General features: G+C 37.3%; 1 protein-coding gene across 2 annotated transcripts in view; it reads right to left on the minus strand.

Moving 5' to 3' along the window:
- Positions 1-1,054: 1,054 nt before the first annotated feature.
- aspscr1 (ASPSCR1 tether for SLC2A4, UBX domain containing) overlaps positions 1,055-14,358 on the minus strand; it is a 53,603-nt gene continuing 40,299 nt past the window's right edge. For both annotated transcript variants that reach the window (XM_058989830.1, XM_034039085.3), the window contains 4 exons: positions 6,967-7,018; positions 5,111-5,180; positions 3,194-3,390; positions 1,055-1,246 (listed from right to left, as the gene is read on the minus strand). In XM_058989830.1, the coding sequence (XP_058845813.1) occupies positions 1,236-1,246; positions 3,194-3,390; positions 5,111-5,180; positions 6,967-7,018 (330 nt within the window). In that variant the 3' untranslated portion in view covers positions 1,055-1,235. The remainder of the gene's footprint in view (positions 1,247-3,193; positions 3,391-5,110; positions 5,181-6,966; positions 7,019-14,358) is intronic.

A 14,358-nucleotide genomic window follows, 5' to 3' on the forward strand; every position in this document is an offset into this window, starting at 1 on the left:
TTTCTCATTTTGAAAAACAAATATAATTTACACTATGAAGTGAAGGTTTGAATTATTATTATTATTATTATTATTATTATTTATTATTGCTATGATTCTATTGTAATTATTATTAGTAGTATTGCTTTTATTCCAATTTATATTTTTATTTTAAATGGTTTCCTCCAAGTAATAGTACCATATATATGTTTAATCTGCAATAGGCTACCTTAATCACATGGTTTAGCTGAAGAATTGGCCAGTTTAAAAACATTTCAATATACATGTATTAAAAAAAATGCTTAAACTTGCTTGTATCCTTAGGTTGCAGTGGTGTAGAGAGAATGACATTTAATTTAATCTCATTACATAGATTCTGCATTCAATTGATTTCACTCCTCGTGTATTTTAGTGGAACAAATTACAGCTGATCTTATTAAACGTATGAAAGCACTTTGGGTAAAATGAGTAAGTGTTCCTAATGGTACGAGTTTCTTGATCCAGCATTAAAGGCTGACAGTACTGATCTCAGCTCTGGGATGCCAGGCTTTAGCATTTGACCACCAATGCCAAGCCGTCTCAGACAAACGCAAAAACGATTTCCAGATGGAGAAGAGGGGCCTGTTCCGGTGACTGTGTCTTTGAGGAGCACTGTGATCAAGATTCTGAAAGAAAGTTCCTGCTGTATATAGAACTACTGATTGACAGCAGGGAGAGATTTAAAAAGGGGACGGCTAATAATCCCTCTTTCACCTTTTCTTTTTTCTCTGATTTTACAGAGCAAGGCAATAAATAGGTTATAATTAAGAATACCAAAACAGATCCAAAGTAAATTCATCTTAAAAGTTATGACTTATCGTGTACAAGTCAACAGTCTCTTTGTAAATATTATTGGTATAAAATGAGGTTGTTTTTATTGGTAGGGTATACCTCTTCCTAGACATCCCCCTGCTAAGCTAGTAGACGGGCAGCGTGTACATCATACACAGATGAAACATTTAAACAGTAAATCACTTGCATGTTCGCTTACCAACAATATACGTTACACTTGTTTAAAAAATGACCAGCGTTCATCTCCATTTACTATACATTTTATTGTAAAACTGTTAGTTAATGCAGGTTTGTACAAATGTCTTTCATTGAAGTGTAAACATTTGACATTCATAATGTAGTCTAAAAGTGCTTCATTTCCCTAGCGTCACACATCTGACTTCATCTCGCAGCTCCTGCAATTCTACAATCATCTTCCTTGATTTTCATCTTTTTCCTGAAAACACAAAACAAAATGATAATTAGCTTTACCTGCATTAGATTTTTTTTTTTTTAATATCATTTTTCAGTGTATATAAGATGGAGCAACTGGACAGTATTTAGAAAATATTTAGACAGCAGCAACTTCTGCAATATCAGGTTATTTAATACCTGTTGTATTAATGAAATTGTCATTATTGGTTTAATTTGTTTTAGGTCTTTCAATGCTTGAGGGCAAGGAATACTGGATGATTAAAATTAACTTGATGTAATTAAAATATCTATAAATAAACAGGAACCTATAGTTCGCTATAATAATACCAAAAGATCCAATTTGCAATTTCAAATGAAAAAGGATTGAAAATAGCACAACCACTTTGTAAGATTGAGTGTGATATTTTCAATGCAATTTGCTGATTAACAAAAACAGGAACATATGCCAAGTGCTGAGCACAATTACCCAACACGCTGATTCAGGCGATACATCATCGATCACGGTAATGCGGTTTCCAGATCGTTACAATGTGGTAAACTGAATATTTAATAGCAATGGAAATATTTATAAAACAAAAAATATTTATAAAAGGAAAAAAAATACTTTGCACCAACAATGCCCTGACTTCTGAAAGTTACATTTTGTACACCCCTTTTAATACATTTACTGAAATGCAGAAAACACAAAAAAGATTTGTAAGCCAGAATGTGGAAAACTTTAGTGGTAATGGGCAAGTTTTAGAATTCTGCCACATTAAGTTGACCATAAGAATAGCCAATCAATCAAATTAAAATGCAATTCATTTTTTATTAAGATAAAGATTTATCTGCAGTTTAAGAGACAATGTATTGCCTTAAAAACTACTGCTGCTTTAAAAAAAATATTTGTGTTTTTTTTTTTTTTTTTAAAGTGGTTCTAAAATATCAAAAGATTGAAGATAATTTGTGCAGGTGAGATCCATATCCTTTTTGAAATCCAGCTTAACCACATTAGATGTAAAACTTAAAACCTGACCCGAATCTTACTCACACTGTTGGCTCTATCAACATCCATAACAAGCAGAAAGACTTACTGTACCAGTACGGCAATTAAGGCAAAACTGATATTCAATTACTGTATTGAATCATACAGAAATAAAAAAAGACAATGGTTCTGTAAAGGAGAACTTGCTTTGATGCGGCTTAAAAGGAGGAGACCATTTTGGAAATAAAGTAATTTGATGTTAGAGCATCCTTATCTTTTGACTCATTATGTCTTTTAAAAAGTCGATTCCTGACAGCTCAGAAGCAAAGAATTTGGAGATGAGCTGTAACAAATTAGTGGAAAGCAACAGGAAGTCCTGTGGTCTAACCATGATGCCACGGTACGAGATAAGAATGTGGTGCAGTGCAGCGCATTGTGAGGAAGGTGCCATACAATATTAGTGGGAACAGATTTCAAAAAACATACAGCCATTGTTGTATCAAGTGAGACACAGTTCATAAACAACAACTCAGATAATAGCGTCTCACAAAAAGCATTTAGCCCTGAAAATGATGGGATTTTATTTTGTTACGACAAATGCATGCTACGGTGTATTACAGTTCTTTAAAAGATCCTCTATGGTAATTCTAAATTAGGGGTGCTGTAATATTTTCTACTATAGCACGTAAAGTAGCCAAATATTTTGGCCAACGTATTTATTAAATACGCAGAAATACATGCAGACTTTCAGTTAAGAGCCGGTATTTTTAGTTACTTAATTCCATCAAACTAACACTTGCCAGGGCAGAGCTGGCTTATAAAAGGGAGATAATATTAAAGTAATTACATTGGCATACATTAAGAAGTACAAAAAGAGACAAAGATAACTTTACTGTTACGATAAAAGTATCAGTATATTTAGCACTGCTAAAAACAACACAAAAAAAACTTCATAAAGTTTTTTTTTTTTTGTTTTAAGTATAACTAAATATGATCAGAACATACCTGGCAGTTTGAGCCACTTTGGGATTTTGCCTGGATCAGTGTTAACTGGTTTTGGCGCTTGGCTGTTTGAGTGGGGTTGGGGCTCGTCTGCTGCTGTGCTCTGGTGATCGGACCTCGTGTCCTTCTCTGCAGGGGGCGGAAAAGTCGCTTCCGAAGCCATTGAACTGGATGATGGGGTCGGAGACCTGGGCATGCAGCTGAAGGGGATACAGAGCGAAAAAAAGAGAACAATTAGGCAAAGGCCTATTTCTGGTGTCTGCCCCTGGCCTCCTCCCTCCTGTCCCAAAATGAAGACTAAAGAATAATCCGGTTACATAACCGAGTGCACTCAAATACAAAAGGGCCATTAAATGAGTTTGGGCCGGTGTCTAAAAATAAAAGCAATGGCCTATGACGACGTCAATGCTGAAAGGAGCCTTTTCCAGATTCAAATGATCTGCCCGCGGCCCCAGACACCTGGCTCTATTTTTAGGATCTTCAAGTAATCGAAATCAAAATAATTCTACGTTGTGGGTTTTTTTTTATGTTTATGAAGCTTGGAACAGTGTAAGAAAAAATTGGATGTGCTCTCGCTGGCTCTGTGGTGATAGTAGTGAGCTAACTAAAATCTTATGATGAACAGCCACACACCTCAAAGCTGCTCACTCAGTAGAAGACCAGATTTCACAGATGCAAAAAGGAATATGGCAGCTAGATAGGTGTTGGGAAACCATTTACCAATGAAGGTGAACAAATGACAAAGAGCTCAGTAAATGAGGCTCAACACAGTAACTATTCAGTTAAATTGCCCAGTTTATTAGAAAAATCAACCCCATCTTGCAGGACCAGTCTGAGACCACAAAACTCATTGCACTGAATATGTTTAAAGGACCTGTCTGTCCTGGACTGGAAGATCCACAGACAGGAAATACAAAACATACTGAACCCTTTATATTCTAGTGATTCATTCTGCATTTTATTAAAACATTTTAAGAAGGGGGGGGAACCCCTGCCAAGCAATTAAGACTGATAAGAGAGAGTCAAAGCTGCAGGGTTTAAAATCAAACAGACAAAAGCGGCTGTCCTAATCACAAAGCACTTCCTCTGCCGCGCCTCCCGGTGCTGCTTCAGCTGCCGCGGTTACTCTCCTGCAGCACTGAACCAGATGCATGCTGCACACAGAGGCACCTGATCTGCCCCCTGCTAGGGATACTTCCTTTAAAAACACCCCCAGCGGAGGACACTGGCTGCAGCCTTCAAGCGTCTTAATAGTGAGAGTGACCTCCTCAACTTGGAAACGGTTTTCTTTTTGACCCGGTTGTAGGTCAAAGTTTTGTGTGACGTTAAATCCCTTAAACTATGCCCAGTGAGAAACTGAAGTTGGAAGTAGCAAAAGAGTTTATCAGACTTTCATGATGCAAATACCTTTTTTTTTAAAAATTTTTTACGTTGTTCGCGTTGGTAGAAATTGGCCAGGCTGCCAAACAGAAAAAGGTTTTGGCTAGTGCTCTAAGGCAACATTGACCATAACATTGATCTTCTTCAGAACTAATTGAGTGTGTCAAGTTTTGGATACATTATTATTATTATTATTATAGTTTATTTAGCAGACGCCTTTATCCAAGGCGACTTACAGAAACTAGGGTGTGTGAACTATGCATCAGCTGCAGAGTCACTTACAACCACGTCTCACCCGAAAGACGGAGCACAAGGAGGTTAAGTGGCTTGCTCAGGGTCACACAATGAGTCAGTGGCTGAAGTGGGATTTGAACCGGGGACCTCCTGGTTACAAGCCCTTTTCTTTAACCACTGGACCACACACTGGACCTCCTACATTCCCAATGGCCTGGCCTGACCTCTTCCAAAAAGACCATGCTAGCTACCTGTGGTGCTCCCAGCCCATGCCTGGCTGAACTCACCCTGGTGAGGGGTACCTACCCTGCAATGGCACCATCCGCTTGTGAGGAAGAGACAGTGGAGTTCAAGAACTGCTTCTGTAAATAGAAATCTGCAGAATGGAACAGGGTTAGAACAGGGTTAAGTAGAGAACCCGGCTAAACAGCTGTTTTATTTTCATTTGAGCAGGGGTGAAATTCTGCCGGTACTCTATACCGGGACTTATTTTGATGCCGGTACCGAGTACCGGGACTTATTTAATCTGCTTTTCATCCAACGCGGATGCATTCCATCCACTCACACAGTCCACTAGCGCAATGTTTCTCAAATGCGCTTTCATTCAGCACAGTTCGTGCTGCTTGCATTACGTTTCCTCATACTGCTTCTGTTTCTGTTAGCTGCTACTGGCCACCATTAACGTCAGTATAATCACTGCATGTTGATTGGCCGAGCTTTCATTCTGATCAGATTTCATTTTGGCACGAGTCACAAATCTCCACCCATTTCGCTTTGTGTCAGTGCTCATTGGTTGATCAACGAGAGAAGATCTTAGCAGTGCAGCGTGAAATCAGCGGTATGGATTAATTTTAATTAACTAATAATTAATTCCTTTCGTGCAGTGGAGAACTATTGGAAATTAACATTGCTGCACATGAATCAGAATCGGGATACAGATGTAGGTGTGCTTCACGCTTTTCAAACGCGGGCCCAACTTGCAAGGTACATGTTATGTATAGTGATAAACGTTTTTCACTTGCGTGTACAGCTTTTTTAAAAAAAAAAAAAAAAAAAAAAAAAGCCTAAGTAAACCACAGCAATGTTATTTTATGAAAATGTGTCTCTTGCCACTTTGTTTATTGTGCTGAAGCCATAATGCCAGGGATACTGGAAAGTATACTATGGAGATTAAAATGGCCAAGTCAAGTACATCATTAGTAGTAGTAGTAGTGCCTGTTACATAAATATCTATTTTAGCATTGTTTGACTTAGACCTTTTTTTAATCATTTTTTCATAGCACAGTTGTTTTTTGTTATAGCATTTTTATAACATCATCTCTTTTTTACGATATCTTGAAACAAAACTCCCTCTCTACAGCAATTACTGCATAGTGTAATATTTCTTAATGCTTGTCATTTAAGGTTTAACTTTAGTGTTATATTACAGCACATGACTGAGTGATACAAGCAGAGGGTACAAAGCTTTCAGTATTTTCAGCTTCCTTGTTTACGGTGAATTGATTATATTTTATCAGTTATTTAAGGCTTATTTTGTATTCATAAATGTATCGTGTACCGATATGTATACATTTTAAAAGTATTTATTCATTGGTACTCATATTTCAAATGTTTACACCCGGCTGCGAATTTCAGCCCTGCATTTGAGTCATATCATGCATAAAAGCCATTTGTTTTTCTTAACAGTAAGCAATAAGATCTTCCCTGTGTAGGAAAGTAACAATTTCTAGGTGTCCATGGGAGTGACAGACTGAAGGAAACATTAGATAACAGCAAATAGCTATGGCAAAAAGTTTTGCATCACCCTATAGAATTAACTAATTTTGCCTCATAAAGTCGAATGAAACCTGCCAAACAATGTTACGTTAACATACTGAATTTATATATATATATATATATATATATATATATATATATATATATATATATATATATATATATAGCTTTGTAGTTTTCATTTTGTAGTTTATTTGATTAAATGATGTTAAACAAAAGATCTAAATTATATTCATGTAGTTTATTTTTATTAATTATATCGCAATCCTAAAATTCTAGATTATGCAAAATGTTTGGCCGTAGCTGTACATTTTAAAACATGGAAAAAACGTCATTACAGTATTTAGGTTTACGCACGTCTGTTGGAAATAGTTTGATTTACAAACCTGTCTTGAAATCGGAGCCAAAGTAAACCAGAGCTGCTGGAAATAGGTTAGCCTAGAGAAACGACAAACAGGAGTTAATAATCACAGATGGCAACCATTATCACTTTTACAAACTCTATTAGAAGTTACATGGATTACAACCACTTTTCAAAAGTATCTGGATTTCCCTATTAAAGACAGTTCAGTAATCGTCGAAGGCCAACACTCCTGCTATTTTCTGCAGTGCAGTTTCAGAACTGTGCACACACATGCACGGAGGGTCTCAAAAATCTTGCAATAAGAAATGGATATAAAAATCAACTGTTTTATCATATTGCACTCAAAATGCAAGGTCTATAGGTCAGGGCGCTGATAATTTACCATTGGTTTAACAGGAGTGTGCCATGCAAAGACAGACAAGCCAACAGGATCAGAACATAAGTGTCCACAGAAACAAGAACACGAGACCATGTTCTAGTAAAAAAAAAAGTCATCTTAAATACTTCAGATTGAACTGTGAAGGAAGCAGTGATAATTAAAATAGTCAGTTATGAATAACACTCCCAAGTTTTCTAAATCCCTATCTTTGTACATGCGAGGAACGTAGCAGTCTGCTAATGAAGTGCTCTTAATACTGGCTCCCACATCAAAGACCATATATTACATTACCATTAAGATTAAAAAGTGCTTCTGACTTTGGTTTCACTTGGCAACATGTCTTGTGGTCTTCATGGTTTCTCTAAGGGATTATAACTAGTTATACTGGAGTAATATCATACTGATCAGCATTTGGCGCTTAAGACAGCAAGCCCATTTAAAGAGAGGAACTGCTGGTCTGGCCTGGGTGCATTCTGCAATCCGCAGGCACTGCATTTCCCATCTTGGTATTCCTTAAATCGAATGTAGTCTGGGTTTACAACAGAGAGGAAAGACTCGCTTTAAAGCAGATAATCCATGTTGACTATGGTATTAACCCACTAAGCTTCTGTTTCCCACTTCCATCCCTCCATCTTGTGACGTTAATTAATGGTTAACCTACCGTAAAATGCTTCTTATGGAACTTGTACTTTTAATATGCTTGGAAGGACGAAGCAGAGCAGTGGTCTAGATATCGGAAGAGTTTATTTTTTATTTCATATGACTATACTCAAAAGGAGAAAAGTAAAAAGATACAGCAACTGCAGCATTTTTGGCAAATAAGCTTTCAATTTATGGTCATTTTTTCATTGTAAAAACAGCAATACAAAACATCCACAATATTCCATTTGAGGGGAACCCAGCAAGACATCTCATTTATATGCATTGCATGCCGTACTGTCGTTGCCTTACGTACCAGCAATATGTTAGAAATGTACAAGATATTCTGATAACATTCTAGAATCTCCTGTCCATGGCATTTTTTAATGACCCGAACAGCGTCTGTATTTAGATCTGCACTGTTTTCCATTAATTGATTAGACCCAAGTATCTCAAAACATAAGGTTTGACATTTTTGTGACACCAGTATGACCCTGAGTAACCTTTCAAATGCCAAAGACTGTTAGTCCCAAAACATCTTTGATAAAAACAGCATTTTCTTAGAAGCGCTAAAAAATAACTTTAACAGTGACCTTGAATACTGTATGTTATTAACTTGCAAATGTACAGTTAGCTTCAGGTGCTTGCCAGACATCCACAAATCACCCAAAACAGTATTATTTTAGGGCTATGGTGGCAGTATTACTATTATTATTATTGTTATTTTCAATTGGCACTTTAGCCCAGAAACAAGTGTACATAACAAGTTTGGGTATGGTAACATCTGGATAATTGGTATTTAGAAACTTTAAATATAAATATATTTGAGATGATAGATATATGTTGCATTATAACAAATACGCAGCCTTTAAAACCACTTAAGTCAACAAACAAAACCAGCAGGGGGATTGAATGTAACACAAATAAACTGCAAAGTGAGTGGAAAAGTCAACCAAAAGAACCCTTATTACCTCTGAAAACAGTGCAAGTGAGGAGATGTTCTGCTGTTTCTTCGGGTCTTTTGGGAAAAAAGTGAATTCTGCCGTGTTATGCAAGCCATGCGAAAGGATTTAATAAAAAGTTCAAAAACATTCCCTCTTTCTTTAGTGTGTGTGTGTTTAGAGAAGAGGGTTACCAGAGAACACACTCTAAGCTGGTAACTAGAACCACTTGGCAGATCTCTGTGCCCTTTAACAGTACAGAGATCAGAAGAGAAGGGAGGGGGGGGGGGGGGGGGTACATGTATCAGATGATGGGATATATGAGAAGAGGCAAATCTAGAGATTATTGAGACCATGCTTTATTACGAATTTGCAGAAAATGTACAAATCAAACATTTTATTTAACCCTGAACTGATTGTGGTTTTTATGTAGTTCTGCAAGAAAAAAAAAAAGGTTTTAAGTTAATTTTATATGTGTATGATATTTCTTTTGAATGTCGGTCGAATATTTAAAAAGTAAAATAATTTGCCAAACTTTCTGTATACTCAGAGTACTTTTGATAGCTGCATAGGCAGGAAGTCAGACAAACAAACAAGTGGATCTGAGCCCAGAGCACATTTCTACACAACGTCTTTGATCTCAGAGCAGTGGCAGCAGTTCTGCTTGCAGTGTGTGAAGCAGACTGGTCCCCCACCACGCTCCGCAGAACGCTTTGTCCACCTGTCACAACAGACCTGGGGACCGTTCGAACGCAATAAAATCATAATCTGCTCACTATCGCCATCAAAAAAAAGACAAAGCTCCTTTTGTTGCCAGCTCTAAGCTCCAGGCATCTAGAGTTTGAAAAATTAGGGATTAATATAACAATCTTGCATTTCAAGACCAAGAGAACCAATTAGTGCGCCACATGAAACAGTTTATGAATAGTCTCTACAGTGCGTCATCACTTGCTTAACTGTTCAAATTTAGTTGATACCTGTAAGCACTATTAAAACTGGTCTAGTTCATACCATTAACGTTATGAAACCTTATAGCCCAGACTCCAATGCCTGCCGGGCCATTACTTATTGTAAGTGACTCTTGGGAGCAATGGAATTAGATCAGCTGACACAAACAATACTGCTTCTTTTAAGCTAGCTTTAGCAGCAGACAGCAATACAGATGCTCTTTTTTCAACAAAGGCTTTTGTCTGAGAAGTGATCAAAAAGAAAAAAAAGAGAGAGTGTTTCTGGGAGGGTTCCAAACGTTTTTTTTTTTGTTGTTGTTGTTTGTTTCCACTCTGAGCTGCTGCCATGTTAATGACATTTCCCTGTGGGTACATCCTGGCCTCCAATGCGTTCGCCAGGCTGTGAACTCTGGCAAGGGACGGAATGCAATGGTTTTGCACGTCGAGTCACCAACCAGAAACCGCTGACCTCTGCCGCTTTGTACTAGCTCCGACATAAAAAATGTAGGGAGCCAGCAGCTAGTCTGACAATCCCGATTGAAAGGTCAAAGAGCAGCTTGGAAGGTATCTGAATTATTATTTATTTCTTAGCAGACGCCCTTATCCAGGGCGACTTACAATTGTTACAAGATATCACATTATTTTTACATACAATTACATTAGTTTTTTTTTTTTTTTTTTTACATACAATTACCCATTTATACAGTTGGGTTTTTACTGGAGCAATCTAGGTAAAGTACCTGGCTCAAGGGTACAGCAGCAGTGTCCCCCACCGGGGATTGAACCCACGACCCTCCGGTCAAGAGTCCAGAGCCCTAACCACTACTCCACACTGCTGCCCTTTAGTACAAGTCTTAGTTCAAGTCTAGACAAAAATACTTTTGCACGTATACCATAGCCTCCCTAGATTGTCTATAAAGGCTGTCATGAGATGAGTGTGTTAATACACTAATTAGCAACAATATCACTGCTGGAGCCAAAGCTACAATATGTTTGTTTCCACATCTGGCTTTGTCCTGCTGTGTGTGACTGTGCTGTAGACACTTTTACAGTTCTAAGATTTGGTTCTGATCCAAAGTAAATCAATGAGGATTGAAAGAAGCGGACTGACCCAGATTTTCGCACTTCACTACTTTCACTAATTAGGATTGTACCGGATTCTGCAGAGTCAACGCCCCGGTTTGAACGATCGCGTGTTTATAGCATTTTACACATACAAATGTGGTTTTTCATACTACAGCAACTCTGAATTGTATTTCACCAGTCAACAAATGTTAACTGCACTTCTTGATTCTTTAGCGTGGCTGTGTGCTGTGCTCTACCCTTTGAATTGTAACCATGCCTAATTGTAAAAGTAATCCATCTACCTAATGTTAAAAATACTCCCTCTGCAAAAATGCCTGTGTATTGTTGGAATGTATTTGGCCAGGTTACAGTATTTGCACAGTTCAGATTATTTTATTATAATGTTATTAGTTGGTACTGTTTTGCACTGCGCAGCTAATGCTACTGTAGCTTTAACTGGAAGACCTTACACATTGTGATGTGGCTGCTGAACTGTTTTGAGTTAGGTTGTGCCTTGGAACTAGGGAGGGAGACTGTTACCACAGGGTACTTTGAGCAAGTGTCTTTGAGCTCTTTATTTTAATGTTCTAAGCAAAATCAATAAACATGCCAAGGAAATAAAGAACATCGAAATCTCGTTTGGACATTGTTTATACACAACGACAACTTTACGCCCCCCTTTGATTCATTTTTTCCCCATCTGGTTAAGGAAAAAAAAAAAAAAAAAGTTTCCTTTTCTATATGTAAACAGCAGGTAAGTTACATTAAGGTCAAAGTAGATATTGTGATGGTGCATAATCTTATTCTCAGGAACTTTGCTAACCCTTATTTACAGGACAAACACAAACAGAATGCTTAAGGTTTTGTAAAAAGTGAATTGTTTTGAACACAAGTCTATTTCAGCATACTGTACATAACATATTTTAGGCTATAGAGAGAACAAATGCAAAGGATCAACTATAATAGTTTAGTAATAATATAACTTTAAAAATGACAGGTCTCTATGATTTGGGATACTTGCATTTTGGGTCACATTTCACTTTCTAGTCGCCAGCCATTACGAAATGTCAAACTTTTTAAAACATTTTTTTATTTACTAATACAATATTTTACACTGTTCTATCTGGAACCAAGCTGATGATTTTTTTTTCTTTCTGTCTTTCAAAGGATAACCTTGAGGTAGACCTCATAAAATTACAGTACGATCACACTGCATTATAACTAGCTTGACGCTACGAAGGAACACACTATAATAACAGAGCACTGTATTTTCTATAGTTAAGATATACACTGGTAGAGTTAAATCATTCGATTGAATCTGTTTTTGGCAATCATGCTTAATCTTTTGTTTTAAAAAAAAAAATTAAAAAGGAGGTATGTGCATGCAAAGGAGAAAAACATGACAATGCAAAACATGGTTAAAATGTATGCAAAATAACACTTCAAACACTTTATTTCAAGAAAATACACAGATTCTCCATCTCAGATATAACCTACACATCGCAAACATCAAACCAGATGGTATCTAACACATTCAGTGCAAGCGAAGCAGTCTGAACAGAAAGGGATCACTTTTATAAATGTGTTTTAACACACGCGTGTCACCTTGCATGCCATCGGATTCAATGAGAAAATGTCTGGACCTGATTTCAGTTTGCCAAGCGGCAGCCCAGATCAAACAGCCATCCTGACATCAACACTTGAGGTTTAACCTGGCTAGCTGCAAGCTGAATTAGATACGGGAGAACTGAAGGCACTTGCACGTGTTGGTGTGAAAACTACCCTACCTACACATTCCCAAAACAGACATACGAAACAACAACCTTGCCACAGAATCACAAGATATAAATATCGACCCAAAGGCAGAACCAGGAAGTCGCTAAAGCAAGAATTATCTTTAGAACCGAACATAAGGCTGCAAATTAACTACTGTTTTAATAGTACTTAATTCCGTTGTGGTTTCAAGTGCAGAAACCAGCAATGTTATGAAAGTCTGGTGACAGCTGTGCAATGCAAATCCCAGTTGGCTCCAGGTCTCTAGTGTTCATTAATTAAGGTGTGGGCCACCTTTAACACAGCTACATGAAAAGAATAAAACCCACATGTGCCCTACCTAGTATGCCTATGAATCATGGATAAAATACATAGATCTGATCCAGAATTTAAAGTCTGCAATCTAGCATTTGAAAACACAGATTATAAAAGAACCACTCAATAGCTGGAGGGGGAAGAGATTAGATTCCTTCCTTATTACAGGTATTCAGGGAGAAGGGACGTTTTTAGACAACTAGGTGTGCAGAGCATACTTGGTTTTAAATCCAGTTTTTGTAATTACTGGGTGCTGGGCTAGTAGGGGTCTCTGTAGGGCAGTGGCCTCTGTGATCCCCAGTTAAGACTGGCAAATTGGCACAGCCAGGAAGCAAAGCTGCGCTCCCCTGATTGCATGACTCACCCGCGCACCACCAGGTTACTGAGATATACTGTGTTATATGTGCTTGGTCTATATTTACCAAGTTATTTCTTCTCTAATGACTTGCATCCAGGCAGTGTACTATTTTTAAAAGTAAAAGATAGCGATCAGTGAATCAGATGTGTGTGTCTGAGTGTGATTTGTTAGTCTAGTACTACTTGAAGTTTAATGACTTTTAATATCAAACAGTTTGTTAATATCTTTTATGAAGTGGAAGAAGCCAATTCTACCCTTTCTTTTCTAACTATACTCTTGTGTTCAGTGCATTTGAATCTGCAACTCTATCCTGTACATGCTGTGTAACAAGACGTTTAACAGCTTGGTGCTTTTCCAATTCTTACCTGCTTGCTAGACTGAAGTGTTGAGAACTTTCAGGGCTTCATTATAAAAAAAATAAAATAAAATAAAAAACCCAGAGGGTATTAATTAAGTTATTGTAGTTGAGGATGGAACAGGCAATCCTTTATAAAGCAGCAATTATTATGTATGTATATTTTATTCTACTTTGAATATAAAACAATTCTGTATGAATATATTCCAGAATGCTTTATAGAGAGGAATGGTTCAAGTCTATACTTACGGGTTACTTCAAATTAATCCCAGAGTCCCACAGTATTTCCTATTCCCCCGATAAAAGGTCAGAGATATGTTCTAAACTGGGCTCACCCCATGATGCCATTTAGACAAAACCAGAACGGCTTGCCAAGTATATTATTTATTTGTCCATCTCGTGCCAAGCTTAACTTTACACACTTAAAATAAAAACTGTAAACACAATCTACAGATGAAGCTTTCTTTATTAAAAAAGAAACCTTGCATAAGGTTGCATGTTTAAGAATCCTTGAATTAAAAATCTAAGAGTATTCATTAAAAACAAACCCTGCTCCAGACATGGTTGAAACGCCTGTTTGATGACACTGATGACATCATCTGAGCACTCACTACCAAACTTTTAGTTTCTTATAGCAGAGCT

This window comes from Acipenser ruthenus, chromosome 17 (genome assembly GCF_902713425.1).
Source record: "Acipenser ruthenus chromosome 17, fAciRut3.2 maternal haplotype, whole genome shotgun sequence".
NCBI classification, from domain to species: domain Eukaryota; kingdom Metazoa; phylum Chordata; class Actinopteri; order Acipenseriformes; family Acipenseridae; genus Acipenser; species Acipenser ruthenus.